The sequence below is a fragment of the Gopherus evgoodei genome, chromosome 4 (assembly GCF_007399415.2).
Source record: "Gopherus evgoodei ecotype Sinaloan lineage chromosome 4, rGopEvg1_v1.p, whole genome shotgun sequence".
NCBI lineage: Eukaryota > Metazoa > Chordata > Testudines > Testudinidae > Gopherus > Gopherus evgoodei.
The window spans coordinates 99,357,678-99,382,762 of NC_044325.1; the positions used below are offsets into that span (position 1 = coordinate 99,357,678).

Genomic DNA, 25,085 nt, shown 5'->3' on the forward strand with positions numbered 1-25,085 from the left:
GAGAATATTACAATTTGTTTTAGCCAACCAGAACTTAAATATATTCTATGACTAATAAGTAGTAGCAAAGACTATGGAATTCCTCTGGGAGAGGTTATTCTTGAACTAGGCATGTAATTATTGTCTCTGTGTTCCTGAATCTAGCCATCACCTAGGGCGAAGAATTCAACAGCTTGCATCTTTGTTCTTTTCAGGTATTGTTCCTTTTCTTTTATTTCTTTTTTCAATACAAGGATTGATTTTGCTTTCAGACACGCAAATGGTTCTGATTAACGTTAATGGGAATTTCATGACAGTGTATAAGGGCAGAAATAATCAGTGTGTGCATTTTGAAGACTAGATTCAGAACAACTAGCCTTTTCAATTAAGAGAGATGCATTTCTTTTAATGATGGAGTCTTCATCATATCCTTGCCATCTTTGAGGAAGGAAATGAGGGAAAGGTGATAGAAGTCAAGAACAGAACAACATTAAGGAGCTTTCAGTAATTTACGAAGATCCACAGTCACTCATATGAGTTTGCTAAGGGCACAAAGTCACTAATCTAGGAGAGTCTCCAATAAATAGGTCTACAAATTGAGTCAATATTTTGTTCTTACTGAATGTGCCTATTTACAGTATAAAATTAAAACCAGACGTTAATTGTTAAGGCAGATTTCAATCAAATGCATTCCAGAATTGCACCAGTTATATTGATCAATAATCCAAATGTTTCTGCCCAGGCCAAGAGTTAACTGCTGTGGATAATTTTTGTTTGTAATACTAATACATTTGTCTAATGCCAATTTGATCCAGTATTCAACTGTTTTATTTTCTAAGTTTCATGGACTACACAATTAAACATTACCTATACTGTACTGTATATATTTCACACTCCAGGTCTAAGATGATTTCATGTTTTTACAAAAGATGAGATGACAAAGTACATTTTACAGGCTTTGTGCAGTTAGACCACCATATGCATAGATGTCCTAATGCTAAAATTCTTCTCTTCAGTATCTCATAGTACTGGATGCTCTAAAGTAGGAGAGGAACTTTGTAACACAGACTAACCACGAAGTACCAGATGTTTCTCGCCATTTGTGATCTTGCAATAAGATACGCCAGATCAGGATCCACAAGGACTGTATTGAAGCCATAACGTATGTTCCTTAACCTGGGAAAGAATTAAAGAAATGTAAAAATTGTAAGTGTTGAAAAAACACTGAGCAGTGCAGGTGCAAGATGCTATAGAGGACAACCTCTAATTTATTATGGAATATAAGGCATTCCACGCTTTTCACACCCCAAGTAGCACTGTGGGCCAAATTAACTGAATGAAGTGCAGCAGCTCATCAGCAGTTATCCAGAGGGCTGGGACCAGACTTAATTATTGAGAAGGGGCTTGACAGGAATGGAGAGGAAAGCCACAAAACTGGGCTGGTAACTGTACCACAGAATAAACAGAAATATAACATGCCAACAGTAAAGGATATTTATCAAGCAAATTCAAGGCCAAAACATGGTTTTCCCATGTATTTTTAGAAAGGACACTAATCCTTAGTTTCCAGAACGTGCACCATTCATTTCTTTAACAGGTTTAGCATACACAGTACTGACTAACTATGGCTGACAAAAAAAAAATTGTAGGTTTTTCAGCTATGGGAACCTAGAACGCACCTACAACTTTAGACTTACTCCTTTTGAAGACAGAATCTCAGATCATTTAAAAAGCTTAAAAATATTTAATTTTCTTTGTAATGCATCTCTGAAGGTAGGTAGTCTTCACAGGTGTGAATCCAAGATGGTGGCTCTAAACCATGTAACAGAACTTTGTAGCTTCTCTAATCTGCGGTCATTCAGTTTTGGGTCTTTTTAATTTAAAATAAGCACAATTAGTATGAGTACTGCAGACATAGCTCAAAAAAATGAAGTCAACTGAGCTCAAAAAAAATGAAGTCAACTGGCAGACACGATAGAACTACTTCACTCTCTAGACTGGCTGAATCATTTGCCTGTTTGCAGCCTTTTTAAAAAAAATTAGTTATAACACTATTTGTATCATATAAAAAGTGTTCTCTTGCTCCCTGACTGGAGAGAGAGCTGTCCTTAGGTAGACATATGTAATTAAATTGATTCTTCTCTTTACAAAGATAGATAAACTGCTTAGTGAATTTAAACTACTCTGTTGGCTAAACAGAGTTCACACCAAACAAAAAAAGACATTGTGACTAAGCACTGTAAAAGTTGCACTGAAATCTACATATCAAGACGATTAAGTTTATGAATTTCCAGAGCACATATCACTGTAGCATCTGGACAAAAATATTTAAAATGTTCTCATAATCAGTGGTGCAGGATTTACATATGAAAGTAGTGGAGATAACAATACAACTTTATACATGGAGATACCATGGGACCTCTATAGTAACACAGGAGAAAAGTTACTGACAAAGGAAGCCATTCACAGTTTGTGATAAACAAGTGTTACTCAGTATCAATGTGAGAGATGCTGAAGACAGTCAAAGCTGCCTTAATGCAAGTGATTTAGTGGCTTTTTGTTTATTTTCACGTAGTGTCCAATTCATCTAAGCGTCATAACTGTAGTTACTAGATTACTGCGGCTTCCAGACACTAGATGACACCAAATTCTCTCTCACTCTTCCTTAGTAACTGGCGGCAGAACTGCTCAATAGGACAAAGCTCTGGTGATCTTTAACTGGCTCTTCTGCTGTGCAGCTTGGTCTTTTTTTTAAATCTTACTAGAGACAAGACATAGTAGCACACTGCTCTTCCCATTCTCTGCCAGAATGGCCAGACAGAGTAAAAATGGTTTTACTGATTACAACCTGTGTAGAACTGGTATGTTCTGCATGCAGATTGGTTAGACCACTCAGAAAGAAAGTAGGCCAACCTCTCTAATTCACTAAGCCCTAAAAAACTCACATACTGAAAGGGATAGAATTCACTGGCTACCAAATTTTGACAGTATCCCAGTTGGCACTGTGAAAGCAGATGGAAGGATCCCAGCCAAAGCTCAGGCACCCAGGAAACAGACGAAATTGCTTTGCATGCCATTTTTTTCCAAAGCTGGTATTTGCCCACCTATTGCAGTGCAGTTAATGTTTCATGTCATGGCCAGATGTCTGTCTCTCTACGAAACTAAATCCAGGCCATTCTCTTATTCTCACACTGCCAAAGCCTATCCATCCTTCACCCAAGAAAACAGTTCTACACAGTAGTAGTTTATCTGAAAGGCCAATCCTCTGCTAAGCCCCTACATCTGTTCTAGATTCTAGAAGCAGATTCCTTCAAACTCTAGGCAGCTGGCAGCTGTATATGGCTAAACAGGCTCCCAGTCTGGACTGAACACCAGACCCGAGAAAAAGGACATTCCAGAGCCCAAATCTCTTTCAGCTCAGAAAGAAAAGTTTAATATAGAAAAGGCTACCACTGACTGAAGCATGCTTAATACTGAACTGGACAGAACAGTTCTCATGGCAACAATGCATTGCCCAATGTATGGGGATGGGAGGGTGGGGGGCGATGTCAGGGGAGGTTAGGAGGGAGAACAGAGGAGCTACAACAGAATGACTCAGCAGACAACAGAACCAGCTGAGAGAGTGGCTCCTCTATTGCACAGTGAGGGAATACAAGACAGACCCTTTCATTTCCACACAGAACCAGTCTTCCAAAGCATTACAACAAACTCTGATAAGAATGGATTGATCACTTTGTTAGTCAGAGAGGGAATAGATTACTCCATTAGAATTATATTAAAAAAGCATGATTAAGCCATAGGACAAGAAGGGACAGAGGTAGACAAGGAAACAATATGCACAAAGGGTAATATATGAAGAAATCACTGAAATGCAAACCTACTTCTTCAAGTGTTTCCTAGCTGCAGGAAGACCAGACATTTCTTCATTCAGTACATATTTCTTAGTTCCCATACAGTAGTTCTCCATGTACTCTGCCCAGTGTAACTGTCGAACATCAAAATTAAACACCTACATAAAAAGAGAACCTAACGGTTAAAACTTTTAAGAAAAAAATCATTACATTAATTTTACACTTCAGTCTCATAACGCAACAACAAAAATTTGACATGTCATGGTCAGATATCTCCATCACAAAATGATTGCAAGGAAATAATTGTGTCCCGTGCTTTTATAAAAAAAACCCTCAAGTCCAAAGATCTAGATTTTATTTTCTGGCTCTACCACAGGCTTAATGTGTGACCTTCAGCAAGATAGCTAATGACTCAGTGACACATTTTCCCCATCTGGAAAATTTCTTAGAAGTGTGTTGCTTGGTCTTACAGAGTTTGTGGGTATGTCTATACTGCAATTAAAAACTCATGGCTGGCCCATGCCAGCTGACTTGGGCTCACAGAGCTCAAGCTAAAAGGTTGTTTAACTGTGATTCAGGCGTTCAGGCTGCAGCCTGGGCTCTAGGACCCTGACATCTACACCACTGTGAGCCAAGTGTAGACAAACTGTCTAAAAAGGCCTAGGCATTTATACTACTGTTTTCCATTGTGAGGTGTTCAAACTGATGACATGTACGTTATTCTTTAGTACTATTTAACGCCACAATAGATTGAATGGTCTAAGATTTTGTTATTTTAGTCCTTCAACCATTTTCTTTGTCACCTATGCAGTTCTTTTAAAACACTTGACTTGTAGGACTTTACATTCTGTATGTATTCTATGTGGTTACCACCTAGGAGTTTCTTCATCACTCTGGTAGCTTTAGGAACTTAATTTTGCAGTGTGGATTTCTGGATTCCCTAATATAAAAACAGTCTGTGATGGCAGTCATGACAAGTCTCATAAAACACTACAATTTTCTAGAGGTTTTAACCTTACAAATGCTACAGATTTCCGAAAACAGAACTAGATAGATCATGACAAGAGCAAAAGTTAAGTAAACAGTTCTGTAAGCTGGAAAAATGTCCTTGGTAATTTATCCAGATTCATAAAGTTGATATTACATATGCTAACTCCTTAGCATCCATGTTGCCAATTCACAAAATAAGCAGCTTCACAGTCTCCTCTCTCCTTCTAACAAGTTATCTTATTTCAATATTCAAAACATTGAGAAGATTAACATACATTTCAAAACATGCACATAAAATGCAAATGTACTGTCAAACAATCTAGAAATAAAACTTTCTAGTGCCAATATGAATTATGCTTGAAAGTTCTCAAAATTAAAAAAGTTTTAAATCATAATGTTTAAGATATTCTATATTTTCATTTCACATCAAGAAAGTCCATTATTTAACTTTCAAATTGTTCAAAAATTACTTTGGGCACATTCTTCAATTTTAGGAAACTTCTCTGTAGGCAAAGGCTATTTGGTGGCTTTGCAACAATCCAAAGTATACTCCTATTCTCCTTGAAGGTCAGAACAAGAGACTAGCAGTCCAGAATTGCTTAGTTAAGGAAGATGATCTGGGATTAAGTTTGAAAAAACAGATACCAACTGGCTGTTCTGTTTGATCAAACAATACAAAGTGCAGTGTGTCCACTCCCCCATTAAAACCTGCACAGCCTTCAAACTTAAAATCAAAACACTACCACATCTCTAGTTCAACGGAAGAGAAGTAGCTGCACTATGTTTTTTATAGTTATTCTGACATTTTACCCTGAGTTTTGGGATGATTAACTTCTAATCATGTTTCCAAAACCTATTCTTTATCACTGGCTTTTTCTAGGTTACTTTCATTTAGTGTCACTCAATAATATTCCCAGGATATTTTATATAACATCAATGTTAATCAATGTAATACTGTTTTTTTTTACATTGCTTTACCCAATGCATGTTTATCTTGCTTCTTACTAATTGTTTTAATTAACTTTCACATTTTGCACCTCACCGTTCATTTATGATCGCATACACATGCTCTAGTCCACCTTCATCCAGAATGAGCATGCATGCACACACATCCCCATCAAAGGAGGAGGAAGGAAAAGAACAGAGCGCAATTTTTAATTGAAAAAAGAAACGGGGAAGGAAATCATCAGTTCAAAGCCTTCAAACCAAAATAAAACATTTTTGACAAATGAAAGTGCTTCCATCTAGGTGCGTGTGTATGTATGTTTTAGTTGTGCTGATGCCTAGGTACTATGGATATGAACCTATAAGATTCTGAGGAACAGTATCTTCTGAGGACTTTCAATGGGCTTTTTCAAATGGGATGGTCTTCTAGTGAAGAACTATATTAGCATCCACAATGCTGGCCACAACTGACCAGGACAAACTCAACTCTTCATAATACCATTTAAACATGATGAAATCATCTAGTAAAGACCAGCTCAAGATGAGTTGTAGGTGTTCAGCATCAACTAGTATAAAATAATGCTACTTCTGTTCATGGTAAATGAGGCTTAGTTACCATTTAATTAAAAAAAGTGTTTGGAGTTCCTCAGATAATTTGCACTCTTTATAGTGCGTTTATTATAGTTACATTTTTCCCCTCTCCATCTTAGATGTACTTTTTCAGAGTGACTCTTACCAGTTTACAAAGTGCTAGATTACGTACATAAGATACATGTACTCCACAAATGTATTCTTGCTGTAGAAGACATTCTACAGGTAAAAGAACCATATATTCCTGCTTTAGCAACATCTTTCACACTATCTGAAGACCACTTGGTAACTCAGGAATAAGACAAGAAACTTTGCATAATTTTTTCCAGCAGTGCAGAAGACTGGGTTAGGTTATGCCAAAACTTTACTTATAGAGAAAGAACCAGTTGCCATGTTTGGCATCTTCTGCCGCAGTCCGAGTGTACGTAATCACATTAGTGAGAACAAAAAGGCTCAGACCCATACTAAACAAAGACACCTGTGCCAGAAGAGACACGGGGCAATTAAAGTTATTTAGTTTTAACAGCACTTTCTGAATTTTGGTCCAAGAGCCTTATTATTGCTATATAAAGCAGTCCTTGAAAGAGATCAACCCAGGGCTGATAAAAAACCTGGAGCTTGTTTTCTTTGTTCCTGGATTTATGTACTTTGTACGAAATGAGTAAACAGGCATATATCTGTGGTCTCAAAGATTGCTCTGAGATGCTTTTCAAACGTTTTCTTGTTTTGGAAAAAAAGACTGGGATTGTAATAGAAGAGTGACTCCTGATCTTTTTCCAGGCCCTGTCCCTAGAAGCAAGACTGTGCTTTAACTATTACTGTTGCGAGTAGATTTCAGGATGGTTTTCCCTAAATAATGTGGATGTGGATTTATTTTTGTCTGAAAACTATATTAAAGCTCAACTAAGGCATTCACCCACATCACTTATTTTAATCCATGTTAGAAAATAGCTCTTAGACTCAAATTTAGTTTTTTTAAAATTAGTTTGGACTAGACTGAACAGGAAAGTATTGAGCCAAGTCATTTATACAGGCCCTGGCTAAGGTCTGCAATCCCTGCAACACTTCATTGACAAGCCTCTAGAAGGTGGCCCCTGCATTAAATTAATCCAAAAGGCATAACTCTACACTCCTATAGGCCAAATTCCACTATAAAAGCAAATTTTTCTTGGGCATCAGCATACAAGAGAATTTGCCAATTGAGAGAAGTCCAGAGTGCTTATGAATTTTGCACTCCCCAACAGATCCAGCAGGTACTCTAGTCAGGTTGTAGGATATGGGTCAGGTTGGGTAATAGCATTTAACTTCCTAAAGTCCACACTCAACCTCATGGTTTTTATCCTTTTTAGGTACCATGACAATAGGAGATGACACCAAGAAACTTTTTGATTTAGTAATCACCCCCATATCCAGCATGCTTTCCACTTCCTCCTGAATTTCCTTCTACGTGTGTCTGTCAGCATGATATGCTTTCCTACGAGGTCATAGCCCTGAGTTTCAATGAAATGGACAATCTTGTCAGTTAAACCTGGCTGGTTGGAAAATACCTGTCTGCAGTGCTTCAAAGGGGTTAATCAGGGCGGGATTACACAATAGGCAAACTAAGCACGTGCTTAGGGCACCAGCAAAGCAGGGGGCACCAAAAAAAATGAGGGGTTTTTGGGAAAAAATTTGGTATTTGATATTGCAAAAAAAAAAAGCATCGAAGCAGTCATCATGGGGAAAAAAATCAGAACTTTGTTAGACTTCCTTACACTCCACTACTTATTTATCCCCACCTAAACCAAGGGGGTGTCCTACTAACGTAGATTGAAATAATGCGAGGAAACCAGATCCCGTTATGTATTGCCATAAATTTGTTTTATTATAGATAGATAGATTAGATAGATATATCTATATAGATAGTGGAAGTAGAGAAAGAACCGACAGGGATTTGTAGAGGAACTTAATGCATGACAGTCTCTGTTAGCAACAGTTAGGCTAACTGTAACCCTAATAACGCAAGATTTGTAGAAGCGAGGATTGTGTGAGGCGAGTGGAAAAGAAATGTGTGAGAAGTTGTTGCGACCTTGTGTAGATAATGTGTAGACAGTACGAAATGTAGACTGGAATCTCTTAAGAGAGAAAAACAAGATATGAAGATGACCTATGTATAAACAAAATGCAGCTGTTGCTTATTATTGTCTGTAACAAAAGTATAAATGCTTGCTGTAATTGTTTACCTTTTGAGAGACCTGTCTAGGAAGGGGAGACCCTACGTCCTAGTGCACTCTTTCCCTGCTGTAGCTACTAAACAGAATAAAGTATCTGACTTTGCTGTACCCAAAAAAATAAGTGAGAACTAAGTTTTTCTCCGGCACATACATACATACATATACATATATATACATATATACATATATATATATACACACACACACACACACAAATAGTGTATGATGTGTAATTTTATTTATTTATTTTTAAGTTCAGATAACTGAGATAAGGGGCAGGATGAACCAACCAACCGAGTGGAGCACAGAAATGCAAACTGGCAGAAGAAAAAGAAAAAAAGAAAAAAAATTGGAAGATTTTGGAAAATGTCACTAAAGCTGACATTTTTCAAAGCAAATCCATCAGAAGCAACATCTTCTCTCAGTAGCACAGACATTGTTCCAAAACCTGTAGGTGTTTCAGAGACTGATCCTTCTATTGGTGAAACAAACACCATTCCAGAACATTTGGATGTGTCAGTGACTGTAATTGATCATCCTACTCCTGGTGGTAAAACAGACATTGTTCTAGAAGGTGTGGATATGTCAAAGACTGAACCGGCTCATGCTGTAAACAATAGGAGAAAAGATCTTGGTATGCGAGTTGATTTCAGTACAGATGTAGCAGCTTACTGGATAGATCATGGACCAAATGACTGTCAACATCACACTGGGCCATTTGAGAAATCACATCAGACTTTTACCAGTGGCAAACAAACAAGATATTGTTCATAAAAATAATTTTTCGGCATGAAAGCGAATGGTGAGAAACACACTCAAGAATGGCTACTGTATTCACCATCAACAGGGTCTGTGTACTGTTTTGTTGCAAACTTTTTGTATATAAATCTTCAACATCCTGGTTTTCTGCAGATGAATTTAGTGACTGGCAGAATACTGTTTTAATTGTGAGTAGTGCTATTTTCATGTTGTTCAGAGATTCAATGTTGACATTTAAATCGAAGACAGGGATTTGAATTGACACAAAAATTGGAAGAACAAATTAAAGAGGAGCATGAATACTGGCAACCTGTCTTGCAGCGTGTTATAGCTGTTATTCAAACATTAGCTGAATATGGTCTGCCTTTCCGGGGATCAAATGACACATCTGGATCATTGCAGAATGGAAATTCTTGGGATTGTTGGAGCTTGTGGCTCAGTTTGACCCATTTTTTAGCAGGCCATATCGCAAAATATGGGAATGCTGGCAAAGGTAACCCATCATACTCATCCAAGACAATGGGTATGTCTACACTACGGGATTATTCCGATTTTACAGAAACCGGTTTTGTAAAACAGATTGTATAAAGTCGAGAGCACGTGGCCACACTAAGCACATTAATTCGGTGGTGTGCATCCATGTACTGAGGCTAGCGTCGATTTCTGGAGCATTGCACTGTGAGTAGCTATCCCGTAGTTATCTCATAGTTCCTGCAGTCTCCTCCGCCCATTGGAATTCTAGGTTGAGATCCCAGTGCATGATGGTGCAAAAACAGTGTCGCGGGTGATTCTGGGTAAATGTCGTCACTCAATCCTTCCTCCGGGAAAGCAATGGAAGACAACCATTTTGCATCCTTTTTATAGACTCATAGACTCTAGGACTGGAAGGGACCTCGAGAGGTCATCGAGTCCAGTCCCCTGCCCTCATGGCAGGACCAAATACTGTCTAGACCATCCCTGATAGACATTTATCTAACCTACTCTTAAATATCTCCAGAGATGGAGATTCCACAACTTCCCTAGGCAATCTATTCCAGTGTTTAACTACCCTGACAGTTAGGAACTTTTTCCTAATGTCAAACCTAAATCTCCCTTGCTGCAGTTTAAGCCCATTGCTTCTTGTTCTATCATTGGAGGCTAAGGTGAACAAGTTTTCTCCCTCCTCCTGATGATACCCTTTTAGATACCTGAAAACTGCTATCAGGTCCCCTCTCAGTCTTCTCTTTTCCAAACTAAACAAACCCAATTCCTTCAGCCTTCCTTCATAGGTCATGTTCTCAAGACCTTTAATCATTCTTGTTGCTCTTCTCTGGACCCTCTCCAATTTCTCCACATCTTTCTTGAAATGCGGTGCCCAGAACTGGACACAATACTCCAGTTGAGGCCTAACCAGCGCAGAGTAAAGCGGAAGAATGACTTCTCGTGTCTTGTTTACAACACACCTGTTAATGCATCCCAGAATCATGTTTGCTTTTTTTGCAACAGTATCACACTGTTCACTCATATTAAGCTTGTGGTCCACTATGACCCCTAGATCTCTTTCTGCCATACTCCTTCCTAGACAGTCTCTTCCCATTCTGTATGTGTGAAACTGATTGTTCCTTCCTAAGTGGAGCACTTTGCATTTATCTTTATTGAACTTCATCCTGTTTACCTCAGACCATTTCTCCAGTTTGTCCAGATCATTTTGAATTTTGACCCTGTCCTCCAGAGCAGTTGCAATCCCTCCTAGTTTGGTATCGTCCGCAAACTTAATAAGCGTACTTTCTATGCCAACATCTAAATCGTTGATGAAGATATTGAACAGAACCGGTCCCAAAACAGACCCCTGCGGAACCCCACTTGTTATACCTTTCCAGCAGGATTGGGAGCCATTAACAACTACTCTCTGAGTACGGTTATCCAGCCAGTTATGCACCCACCTTATAGTAGCCCCATCTAAATTGTACTTTCCTAGCTTATCTATAAGAATATCATGTGAAACTGTATCAAATGCCTTACTAAAGTCTAGGTATATCACATCCACCACTTCTCCCTTATCCACAAGGCTCATTATCCTATCAAAGAACGCTATCAGGTTAGTTTGACATGATTTGTTCTTTACAAATCCATGCTGGCTATTCCCTATCACCTTACCACCTTCCAAGTGTTTGCAAATGATTTCTTTGATTACCTGCTCCATTATCTTCCCTGGCACAGAAGTTAAACTAACTGGTCTGTAGTTTCCTGGGTTGTTTTTATTTCCCTTTTTATAGATGGGCACTATATTTGCCCCCTTCCAGTCTTCTGGAATCTCCCCCGTCTCCCATGATTTCCCAAAGATAATAGCTAGAGGCTCAGATACCTCCTCTATTAACTCCTTGAGTATTCTAGGATGCATTTCATCAGGCCCTGGTGACTTGCAGGCATCTAACTTTTCTAAGTGATTTTCCCTCGATTGCCCTTGCAGATGCCATAGCATGGCAACCATGGAGCCTGTTTTGCCTTTTGTCACTGTCACCGTATGTGTACTGGATGCTCCTGACAGAAGCGGTACTGCAGTGCTACACAGCAGCATTCATTTGCCTTTGCAGGGTAGCAGAGACGATTACCATCCCTATTGCACCGTCTGCCATGGTAAACTGGTGATGAGCTGACGGTTATCAATCATTTTGTACCGTTTGCAATTGGAAATTGGCGATGAGCTGATGGTTATCAATCATTTTGTACCATCTGTTGCTGTCATGGGTGCTCCTGGCTGGCCTCGCTGAGGTCGGCCGGGGGCGCATGGACAAAAATGGGAATGACTCCCTGGGTCATTCCCTTCTTTATATTTTATCTAAAAATAGAGTCAGTCCTGCCTAGAATATGGGGCAAGTCTACTAGAGAGCCAGAGAGCACAGCCGCTCCGGGTCAGAGCCCCAGAGATCCTGCAGAAATGATGAGCTGCATACCATTGTAGGCGGTGCCCCTGCAATAACCCCACCTGTTGATTCCCTCCTTCCCCAACCCTCCTGGACTACCGTGGCAGTGTCCCCCCATTTGTGTGATGAAGTAATAAAGAATGCAGGAATAAGAAACTGACTTTTTAGTGAGATAAAATGAGGGGGAGGAAGCCTCCAACTGCTATGATTGTCCAGGCAGTACAGAATCTTTTCTTTAGACATGAAAGGGGGGGAGCTGATAGAGCTCAGCCTCCAGTTGCTATGTTGAGGATGGTTACCAGCCATTCTGTACCATCTGCCGGGAATGACCGGGAGTCATTCCCATTTTTACCCAGGTGCCCCCGGCCGACCTCACCGAGGCCAGCCAGGAGCACTCATGGGATGACGACGGTTTTCCACCATTTTGCACCATCTGCCATTAGGAATAGAGGGGGAGGGGATGCTGCTGTTCAGCGCCGCAGCACCGTGTCTACCAGCAGCATGCAGTAGACATACGGTGACATTGAAAAATGGCAAGAAACGATTTTTTCCCTTTTCTTTCATGGGTGGGAGGTGGAGTAAATTGACGAGATATACCCTGAACCACCCCGGACAATGTTTTTGATCCTTCAGGCATTGGGAGCTCAGCCAAGAATGCAAATGCTTTTCGGAGACTACGGGAACTGTGGGAGAGCTGGAGTCCTCAGTCCCCTCTCCCTCCCTCCATGAGCGTCCATTTGATTCTTTGACTTCTCGTTACACTTGTCCCCACTGTGGCCTCTTTCTATCATAGCCTGGAGATTTTTTCAAATGCTTTGTCATTTCATCTTCTGTAACGGAGCTCTGATAGAACAGATTCGTCTCTTCACACAGCGATCAGATCCAGTATCTCCTGCTCGGTCCATGCTGGAGCTCTTTTTCAATTTGTGACTGCATTGCCACCCATGTTGATCAGAGCTCCACGCTGGGCAAACAGGAAATGAAATTCAAAAGTTCGTGGGTCTTTTCCTGTCTACCTGGCCAGTGCATCTGAGTTTCCAGAGTGGTCACAATGGTGCACTGTGGGATACCGCCCGGAGGCCAATACCGTCGATTTGCGGCCACATTAACCCTAATTTTACATGGCAATATCAATTTCAGCGCTACTCCTCTCGTCGGGGAGGAGTACAGAAATCGGTTTAAAGAGCCCTTTATATCGATATTAAGGGCCTCGTTGTGTGGACGGGTGTAGAGTTAAATCAGTTTAATGCTGCTAAATTTGGTTTAAATGCATAGTGTGGACCAGGCCAATATGTGATGAACTCATTGGTCTAATGAGTGACAAAGTTCGTTCAGCTGTTGTGGATGAAATAAGTACTGCTGGGTACTTCAGTTTATCTGTCCACTCTACACCTGATCTTTCACATTTTGATCAATTGAGTATTGTACTAAGATGTGTCTCCCACAGATGGAAAACCAGTTGAACGATTTATAACATTCCTCAGTTTGAAAAGCCACACTGTGAAGAAATGGCAAATCAAGAACTGCATTATCTGTGCCAAGTTTGCAAAATAGGATTTCTCAAAGTGCAGAGGTCAATCTTATGACAACGCTGCCAATATGTCAGGGTGTTATCAAGGAATGTAGAAGCAGCTTTTAGAACAGAACAAATATGCCATACTCATACCATGTGCTGCACACTCTCTCAATCTTGTTGGCCGCAGTGCTGTTGATTGTGGTCTGTGGCAGTAAGGTTCTTCTCAACAGTCCAGTTACTTTATACATTTTTCTCTGCCTCAACACACCGATGAGCAGTTCTTAAAACATATTTGGGCAATGATCGTGTGTTGAAATCTTTCTAATACTCGCTGGGAGGCACATGCAGTGCAACAAGTGCAATTCTGGAGTCCTACTCAGATTGTGAATGCATTAGAAAGTATAGCTGAAGACCAATCACAAAAGGGAGAAACTATACAAGAGGCAGAAAACATTGCAAACAAGATGCAGGAACTATAGTTTGTATTCATGTTGACCATGTGGAATAAAATTTTACAACAACATGTTTACCACACAAAAGTCAAGCTCTCCAAGAAAAAGAACTGGATTTGAAAACATGTGCAGACCTCTGTCAATCATTAGCAGACGACTTACACACTGAGGAATGATTTCAAAAGATTTGAAGACATATCAAAAGATATCTTGCCTAACTATAAAGAAGCCATCATGCATGCGAATCAGGAAAAAACAAGCAAACGATAGAAGTGCAACAGAAACAACATTGAATCCTAGAGACAAATTTTGCATATCTACTTACTACGCTATAATTGATACTCTTGAAGCTCATAAGAAGAGGAGAGGTGAAGTGTACAAAGTAGTATGAAGTAGATTTTCTTTTCTAAACGATATGGACTTATTTGATGAACAATATTCACAAGATTCTCAAAAGCTAGTTGACTCATACCCTGTTGACTTGAACACGAATCTCTGTTGAGAAGTATGGCAGTTCCATTGTTAATGTGCACAAAGTTTAATGAAACAGGAAAAATGAAATTCAGTCACATTGATCTTCATGACACAATATTGAAAGATGGAATATAATGTGTATTTCCAAATGTAGAGATCGCACTATGTATTTTTCTAACACTGATGATTACTAACTGCTCCTCAAAACACTTTCTCAGCTGAAAAGAATAAAAAACCCTCAGAGAACAACGTATCAGGACAGACTTGATTCACTTTCCCTACTGTGTATGGAAGCAGACATGCTTCGTCGAGTCAGCTTTGATTAACTTATCCAGAATTTTGATTACATGTAAGTTGTGTCATTTTGAAAAAAAAAATTTTATTTTATGGTATAGTATTTATTGTGAATTACATATGAGAGGGCACCATAATCTTTTAGTGTTTAGCACCTCTAAAGGTCTTAGTCCGGCTCTGGCTAAAATCTGCTTCTGGATTGGGATCAAACCCGCACACATCTCAGTGCTCTCCAAAAGAATCTCTTCCTTTCCCTCCCTGACCAAATCAATTGAAGGAGCAGTAAATGTTCCCTCATCAGTACAACAAATCATATTCACTAGCATCTCCCTTTCATGGTAAGGTTTCAATCTATTGACATGTATAGTTTATACAGCTCCCCTGCCATGGCACTTCCTTATTTCATAAATGACCTCATTCACTCAATCATCTGAAAAGGTCCTTCCCCAAAATCCTGCATTTTGTTTTTCCTCACTGGAATCAACTCTAACACTAAATCTCCTAAGTCAAAAGATCTTTCTTCAGCACGCCTGTCATACCAAGAGGTCTCAAAAGGCTGACTCCTTTCTACGTTCTGCTGCACAAAATCCATCTTAGCCTTTAAATTCTCTTTAAAATGAGTGACTACCTCCCTACAGGCTGGCCTATCTCCTCTGTACTGCCCTCCCAAGAGCTTTGAATAAAATCTAGGGGTAGCCCCACATCTCCCATAAAGTAGATTAAAGGGGGCAAAGACGACAGATTCTTGGGGAATGCTTCTATATGCAAACAACAAATAAGGGAGTAATGCATCCCAGTCACTCTCTCAGCTGGTAACATACATCTTCAACATACCTTTCAAAGCCCCATTAAATCTCTCCACCTCATCATTAGTTTCTGGATGATAGAGGGCAGCCTTGTATGCCTCACTCCATACAATTCCCATAACTTTTTGAAAACTAAAGACATGAAATTTGCACCCTGCTCAGACAAGATTTCCCTGTGAAAACATGCTCTGCTAAAAATGGTTTAAAAGGCAGTAGCCATCATCTCAGCTTCGATATTCATCTCATGTATAATCAATTGCTTCTGGGCCACCAGATCAAACAGTTTTTCATATCTGCCTTCAGTCCCTGCCCCCCTTATCCATTTTCTTATAAAATTACACATTTTACGCACATATTCAACAAGTGATACTGTCAAACATCTTAAGCTTTCTATATTTCAACTGATAGGACTCAGATGTAATTTTAAACCTTTTCAATAGATTTTCTTTTACATCTAAGCATCACCTTCCTCCATATAATTAAAAACTTCTCTAGCTTTCCTGATTAACCTGGTCAAGAGGATAGGCATTCACTTATCCTCTGCGATCTTGTGGATACCATATAGTCTCAAAATGTGGACAGGAACTCTTCCACACAGTCAGTCTCTTTGTAAGTCAGGCAGATTTTCTCCTACTCCCTGGTGCTGGGGGCAGTGTGGGGGGAGGGATTCATTGGTTGAAAATGCCCCAGTATTTTCAGTTGCAATGTGTGAGCTCTCTCCTCAGCCTCTTATTGTTCCATGATTCTCTGGTAGGCTCTCTCTTCAATCTGTTTGTTGGCTGCTGCCATATGTTCCATGTGTCTCCAGTGTGCTCTCTCCTCAGCTTATCTAGTATCCCTGATCCATAGCTCTGCCATCATTCTCTCTTGCTCGCATACTTCCTGGGCTGCCAGGTACTGCAACTGGGCCTGTTCCCCTGCAGCATCTGGGGAAGCAGGGCCCTTGGACCCCTGGTCAAAGCTTATGAGCCAAGCTCTCAGTTCCTAATCTGAGGCTTTTTATGGGCTATCCCCCTATTTTTACATAACTTTCCAAGGTCTTTTGTGTCAAGACCATGATATGGCTGATTCACTCATTGCAACTAATCTTTAACCCTTAAAAACTCTCAAAAAAGTTTAAATTTAAACTTTTAACAGCACTGGCGTTATGATCTAGAAGCCCAATTGTGGCATGTGAATCCTGCAAACACTACACCAATTTTCACACCGTCTGGAGTGACCCAGGACTATGCATGCCAACTGCATAGTTAAAAAGCAGGGCAGACACCTCAAATTGGTGGTATGTTCTATAATTAGAATTCACCAACCCAGTAACAAATGTGACCTCCTAAAGCACTATAATAGTCTTATCTGGCGTTACAGACAGTTCTCTTGAGCATTCCAGTTTAATCTTGCCACCCAGACATGCTGGACTTAGTGACAGCTGGTTGCAATACATCACAGATCACAAAAGATTCAGGTGTCTTCCAGTCCCAACAGATCAGTCACTTACTCCAAGTCAATTTGTATCTCAGACTTCAAACCAAAGACAATGCTTACAGCCAATCCTATAGTAAACTAACTATGGATTTGTTAACTAGGAAAAAGAAACGAGCATGTTATTTACAGGTTAAAGCAGACAAACATATACAGAAATGAGTTACAGTCTATGGTTCCAAAAGCTGAGAGTTATAGCAATCTGTCAACACTGAATGTCTTTTAGGGCTAACCAATGTCAAGCAGCATGGGGATCTCTTACTTATGTTTAGGAATCTTTACCCCCCCTCCCGACAGTCCAGACCACATAAAAATCCAGCTGCTCCCTATCAGGAATTTTTATGTACCCTCACTCGTGAAGCTAAGCTTATGGGACGAGTTCATGCGCAGACCTCTCCTTCCTGGAGGGAGTTAGAAATGCAGTCAAAGTCTCTGTTCTTTAATGCTGTACAATATATAATTTGCCTTCAAAGGTCCATCCTGTCTATAGGACAAGCACTTTACCTTAATCAATGCTTCTTTTATGGTTTGGTGAGCTACACAATTACAGAGGTTTACAATGCAAACACTCAATATAAGTTTATACCATGGGCTACAGAGATAAGTGAGATCAATAAATGCAGCACCCTACAAGCATTTCATAAACACAAAACACATTGTTATAAATCCAGTACCCATCTTAACCATGCTAACATATAGGGGAACTAGATTGTTTTAGCATCAGGAATTTGTCAATGTTCAGCTGAGGCCTCAAGCCCTGGCAAGAGCTGGTATCTGGTCTGCCAGCATCACAATAACCACATAAGGTCCTATTTCTTACAGATCACAGTATGGAGCCATTTTTTACTATCAAAATGGGGGCGGAAGCTACTTTCATAAATTGTTTCAGCAAGCGCAGCTCCTTTCCCCTCATATGAAAAGAGCACAGTTAATTAAAAAAAACATCAAGTTACGCTGCTGCCTAATATTGAAAAAACTGCTTTGTCCATATTACACCTTACCACACTGGGGCAAAAAATTTATGCTACGTGTGTGTATTTTCAAAGACCATTTCACCTACCTTATTCATGGTGTACACAAAAATCACAGACAGTTATAGTTAATCAGTTGTTTTGGTTTTTTTTTTTAAATTAATTTACTTATTTTAATTAAACTTCCATTATCCAGTCTTAAGAAAATAGATTCACTTCTTTTAAATCCTTAAAATGACTGATAAGAGGTGTATTACACAAAGTTTACTTGCCTTTTTGTCTTCAGGGCTTAGTTGGTTCATTAGCATATTGACATTCTCAGTGTTCCAAATCCAAGAATTGCTTGTAAAGTATTCTATTAACATCATGGCCTTGTGAAGACGGGTTATTGTTTTCATCATCCTATTGCCCAAGGAAAGGGATTTACAGATTACAATAGCAAAAAAAAATATCCAAAACCAACATACCCATACTGTCCAAACCACCTCTCAATTTCCCCATAACACAGTGCATTAATACCAATACAGGAACTCCCAAATCACCCAGCAAACCAAGCATGACCACCTTTAACAGATAAATAGAATATTCCTGCATATTTTATATTTTTATTTTTAAATGTACTGGAGATCCAATTGTCGCCAGCTGCTGCAATCTGAAATTGATTCAGCAACCTAAAATGGTGTTCTAATGGTTCTACCTTTCAAAGTATTTAGAAAAGAAATATAACAAAAGAAGATAGATATTAGAAGAGCATCTTCCTACTAATTTTTCTTGCAATTCTAAAACATTAACAGGTTGAAAAGACTTATTATTCATAATAAAAATATCTATTCTTATGCATAATAATTTAACTTGATGAAAAGTATTTACAGCCAAATTCTATAGTGCGGCTGATGGGGGGCAGGGAGAGAGGAGGAAAAGGAGGAACGTGTATGCAAAGAAGTTTGTATTTGCACTCCCCTAAGCTTAGTGGCAGCTCAAGTTCAGGGGAACTGGCCCAAATGAGAGCAGCCCTATTATGGCTAGAAACAGCCTCAAGTAGCAGAGGATTGACATAGCAAATGCATGGCCTGGCCTGGCCCCGCTGCCAGTCCTTGTCTCTACTTTGCTGGCCACAGAGTGGAGAGTGGTTCAAGGAGGGTCTCCCTTGAGAGGCGCAATCCATTCCTAACTGGCAATGCCTACAGAGCAGTGCAAAGCAGCCACTCCGGAGGATCTAACCTCAAACATGCAGAAATATTCTATCATCCTTTATCGCTCAACTTAAGCCACTTTGTAAAACATAACAACATTTGGAGTACAGTGGGATTCAATTATAAGAATCGATCTGGGCAAATTCCTTGCTGACCAGAACAGCTGAACATGGATTCATGAAACAATGAGTTTTGCCCAAAATGGAAGTGTGCATAACAAGCAAGTTCTCCGTCTTGCCAGGACAGCGAATTGTGCTTGGTACTGTAATGCCAAGGCTAGTCAGTCAAGTTATATCTGGCTCCAAATGGCACTTATACAAACCATCATCCTTTACCTTACTGGCTCAAAAAAGGATCCATTTTTTTCCTGCTTTTGCAGACTCCAAATAAATCATTTCCAGTCCGATCCTTATAACTGAATATACTAATCAGTGTAAACAAGGGGAAGGAGAGGCACAAGAAACAAAACCCACCACCAATATGAAACTGCTTTTGGACCATTGCTTCAGATAGTTGAATGACCGTTCACAGTGAGCAACAAAGGTCACTTACAGGTAACTGTTCTTTGAGAGTTGCCTCTGAGCAGTCACACTTATAGGTGGGATATGGTGCTCCTTGATGTTGAGTCAGGGAACCTCAACCAAGACAGAGTCCATTGAACTATATGAATGCACCCCTTAGTGAGGTCAATGGCCAACATCAATGTATAAGGGAGTTCAGCTATTACCCCCTCCTTCTCCCTGCCCTCAGCTTTTTCTCCTGGACCATGAAGCCCCAAAATGTGAAGAGAATTCTGAGATAGAAGGGAATGTGGACAGAAAGCATAAATGCACAAAAGAGATTCAAACAGTTACTAGTAACTTTCCTCAAGGACCTCTGTGCATTCCCACTTGTGGGAGAATCATGAACTTCCTTGTTCACAGGAGCTGAGTGCTTGAGATCTTGTGCTCTGATTTCTTTTCATGCCCTCAGAAATGAGGTGCTAGGAGAAAAAGGAAAAATCCTCTATCGGAACTGGATACATCTGTTGTCCCTGCAGGAGACTGCTGGCAATGAGAAGGGTGTGAGCAAGCTATCTATCTATCTATCTGAATTGAGTAGGCACTTTCAGATAGGGAGAAAAAGTCCACCCTTCAGTTTTGGTTGAAAGATATCAAACAGGCAATCCTGCTGCAGTGTGTGCGCCATCCTGTTCAGTGGCTCATGCAAATGGTGGGGAAACCATTGAAGGGTAAGTGTTTTCATCTGCTGATGTCCCATTAATAGGGAGGTCATTGTCATCATCCTGTCTGAAGCTGAAGTGGCAATTTCAGTAAGGATAATGAAGCAGGTACTGGAACTGATGGATTTATTGGCAAGGCTGGAGTTCAAGGTGAGGCTTCTGGTTGCATAGTTGCCACTGCCAGCACAAGTGAAAAGTTGTTGTGGCAGAAGCAAAGTCACTGGGACCAGGTACAGAGACCATGCTGATGCCATGTTTGTGCGGTGAGCCAGTCTGACAAACCATATCAAACTGAACTCTTAGGGCTCCCTAAGATACCCCATAGGAACCCCACCAGCTGGAGGAACCCAGAGTTATTCAGATGAGGAGGTGTGGTGTGGAGATCCTGAAAGTTCCTCTTCTGGCTCACTCTCAAAGGGAGTGACCTTGCCCAAACCAATCAAATAGTGCAGATGTCTGATTCTCAGTAAATGAATGAGCAAGTAGAACTTGGCTTAATGCCTTAGGCTGCTCTGAGCATTCTGAGACTGCAAATGGGAAAGGGCTGCTCTTTCTTCAGACAAAGAAACAAAAATTAGATTAAGCTAAACTAAACAGGGAGATTATACTAAGCAGAAGTAGCAAAGTTCCTAATGCTCCTTGTTGCAGAAGAGAAGGAACTGAGAGAGATAGGGAATACCCTTCCTTATGTACAATAAGATGTCAGTAGTTGACATCACTAGGAGACACTAGTGCAGCTCCAGCGGACACGACTTTGGTAGAGATTCTGTAATTCAACTTCAGGGGGCACCATCCCCCACCAACAAGTGGGAATTCAGAGGACACAAAGAACATCAAGTTCCTCTGTGACGACATTAACAACCGGAAGTGTTTTTTAAAATACATATTTTAGATTGTTGCAAAGACAATTGTTAGACATATGTAAATAAACATAACATACACAAATAACGAGGCAATAGAACAATATGATCAGATAATACTGTATCACACTTTCTCCTAACAATCATAAAATGGTCAGAGTTTTTCAATATATTTATTTATCTCAAAGAACTAAATGCCAGCCATTGTTAATGAGGCACACAGAGAATGTGCCAATAATTTGTAGAGGTTAGCCGGTGCTACTCATCCCATACTTTCATGAGCTCAAAATTAAATAAGAGAAAAAACAGAATATATTAAATATGAACAAGGATTTAAAAACAAAAACAGTTAACTAAGCAATTCAAATATGTAAAATATCATCAAAAGTACAAGTTTCATTCAAAGTTCCCTTGCTTTATTAAAGTTTTGCAGAAAAAAATCTAGAAAACACCTCCACGTTACAAATAGTTCTACTGAAAAATAAGAGCTAGTGCCTTCATTAAAACATAGCTCTGCTGATGTATAAGCCTTTGGATAATCTTTTATTGCTATTACTCTTAACTCTTTGCGAGTGTTTGCATATGTATTCTACGTACAGAAAAAGTTACTGAGAGAAATCTGCCACCTTAAAATAGGGCATAATTTTTGCAGTTTCTTCATGAGGCATGGAATGAAAGTGCAGGAGAGAATTTGTAATAAAAACAAACATTTATATCCCCTAAACAAAATAAGGACAGAAGATCTCAAACAATTTCTTAAAGCCCTTATCTAGCTGCTTTTCTGCTAGATACTTAATTCACTGTTTCTATATGTTCCATTGGGCAGACTACTGGTAGGTCCTTGGCCACAAACATCGCAGTGTAGTTCATCAAACACCTGCAATGTTATGATCATGACAGGAGAACATACCTGCAAAGTTTTAGTGTGCTGTGGAACATAGTCATATAGAATGGCATATATTCATGCCTAAGTACACAGCAAAGAGCTGTATCAAAGGAACCCACAGAAAGGAAAGGCAGATATATGTGGTGCTGGAATGTGCCATGCATCAGTCTCTTATTTCCTTCATGGGTGCTCAGTATGTGAGTAGTAGGGAATGGTGCAGCTGCGCAATATGCTATGTAAGGACTTGGGATTGTGTACAAGCTAAAAATGCTATATTTTAACGGAACTCCAATATAAGATGTGGATGAAAGAAGCGGCAATAATTCCCTCTTACTGGCTTTTATATGATACAGAAGGTGTATGCATGCACAGATGGGATGGATGTCAAAAGGGAGACAGCTAAGACATCACTTCAGGCCAAAAACATGGGGATGAGGATTCAATATTCTGGTCACACTAAGGCTTGAGCACCACAAATGCCTTTTAAAAATCAAAACCAAAACACACATACAAACTGAAGGAGAAAAGCACCAGAGACATGCGATAACAGAGTTGTAAATTCAAAGCAGTAAGGCCAGGCCAGGCCAGCTCCAGTGGTGAAGATGGAATACATCTTATAACCTACCATCTTATAAACCAGTTGGTAAACAATAATGATTTCACCAGGACTCTTGTAACATTAGCAGTAATGATAACTGTTGTGCCATTTGACAGCCTGTTTTAAGGTTCAGTTAGGAAGAAAACACCAAGAGAACAGACCTGGAGGTGACTGAGAATAGACCTGAATAATTATAGCATTAGTTTCTTTAAAACTGTTTTTTTAAAGTGCCCAGTAAGCTTTTAAATTCCTTGTTAAATTATGTCCATTTTTTGGACCAAAATTCCAATACAAGTGTATAACATTTATGCATCAGTTGGAATCCTACATATCTTTCCAACAACTCTGCAGTCTTCACAGATGCATCAGGCTTGGAAGGGAAAGTTTTCATGCCCAACAGAAAAATACACCTCCATTTTCTGAGTAAATGTACCCTTCATTCACTCATGGTTTATAATACATCAACAATGTGTGGGGTGTTTTACAAAGTTAAAATAATCCCTACTCTAGATAACCTAGATCTGAAATAAGATCACATAAAATGATATTTTTAACCCTGGCTTCACAATTTATCACTTCATTTTTTATTAAAACTACTTCAAACAACAGCTTTTGGATAGATCTCTAAATTCATGATTGCCATATCTTCCATCTTTCTACAGGGATACTGAGAAGCTTTAATGAGTTAGTGTTTGTAAGTGGTTTGAAATCCTCAGATAAAAGATGCTGAATTATTATTTGTAATGCCTAGAGGACAGGACATTATTGTGCCCTGTACAAACATACAAATAAGGTAAGTGCAAAGCATTGTTACGTTTTTGGGGTTTGTTTAGTTTTTAAATAGAAGTGGTCAGATTACTTCACACATAGCACATTCTGAGCTAAGGATGTGCTGCCAGTAACACTGCCAAGGATGATTATTATACCATTTACCAAAAAGAACAACATTTGTATAATTATAAAAATCAGATCAGTCTCACATCAATTCCTATAAGAAAAAAAAGAAGAATTTAAGAACAGCCATATTGAGTCAGTCCATCAAGCCCAGTATTCTGTTTTCCAACAGTGGCCAGTGCCAGGTGCCCCAGAGGGAATGAACAGAACAGGTAATCAAGTGATCCATCCCCTGTTGCCCATTCCCAGCTTCAGACAAAGAGGCTAGGGACACCATCCTTGCCAGTCCTGGCTAATAGCCATTGATGGACCTATCCTCCATGAACTTATCTAGTTCTTTTTTGAACCTTGTCATAGTCTTGGCCTTTACATCTTCTGGCAAGGAGTTCCACAGATTCACTGTGTGTTGTGTGGAACAAATACTTCTGTTTTAAACCTGCTGCCTATTAATTTCATTTGGTGATCCCTAGTTCTTGTGTTATGAGGAGTAAATAACACTTCCTTATTTACTTTCTAACACCAGTCATGACTTTATAGACCTATAGATACAAGGCCTACAGTAATACTGTTTGCACAAAATTTGGGACAAGTGTTAAACCCCTCCACCATCCCTACTCCTTCCTCAAGTTTTTGTATGACACTGTAACCTAGGTTAACCTAAGAGTTTTAAATTGCTTTTAATTTTTCTAACATTTCCTCCAGATGCAGAAATTCTGATAAACAAAAACAGACACCTCAAGAATAAAAATGTTTAAAGTGCTGACATGATTAAATGAAGCATGTCAGAAAACATGATTTGATCATGTAAAGCGAGACTAAGAATTTGGAAAGAAAATTCTGTGAACACAAAGCTCCTGCTGTTACTTTGATGAACAGTTTGTAGGGAATGTCATACAACTTGTCTGAACTGTTGAAGTAACCTCAAGAAAGTTTTTCTACTTCTGTTAAGATTTTCCTTCTCCTTTGGCAGTATCATACATCAATTACATGACAAAGCATTGCGGAGTAAAAATTACAGTGGATTTCTCATTTATAGTATGTCATTATTTGCATATTAGATACAGCAGTTGAACACACACTTCAGAAAATCATTTTAAGTGTGTTAATACTCCAAGACACAGCATAGAAATAGCACACAAAGGACAATAACAAACAAAACACTATTGTGAAGTAGTTACAGGGAGAACAATATTGATGTCAGTTTGACTGTAC

General features: G+C 39.4%; 1 protein-coding gene across 1 annotated transcript in view; it reads right to left on the bottom strand.

Moving 5' to 3' along the window:
• Positions 1-856: 856 nt before the first annotated feature.
• The window catches only part of LOC115650400 (fatty acyl-CoA reductase 1-like), a 105,913-nt gene continuing 81,684 nt past the window's right edge, over positions 857-25,085 (bottom strand). The window contains 4 exon segments of the mRNA XM_030560324.1: positions 857-1,036; positions 1,038-1,155; positions 3,861-3,988; positions 18,493-18,622. Coding sequence (XP_030416184.1) covers positions 992-1,036; positions 1,038-1,155; positions 3,861-3,988; positions 18,493-18,622 — 421 coding nt within the window. The 3' untranslated portion in view covers positions 857-991.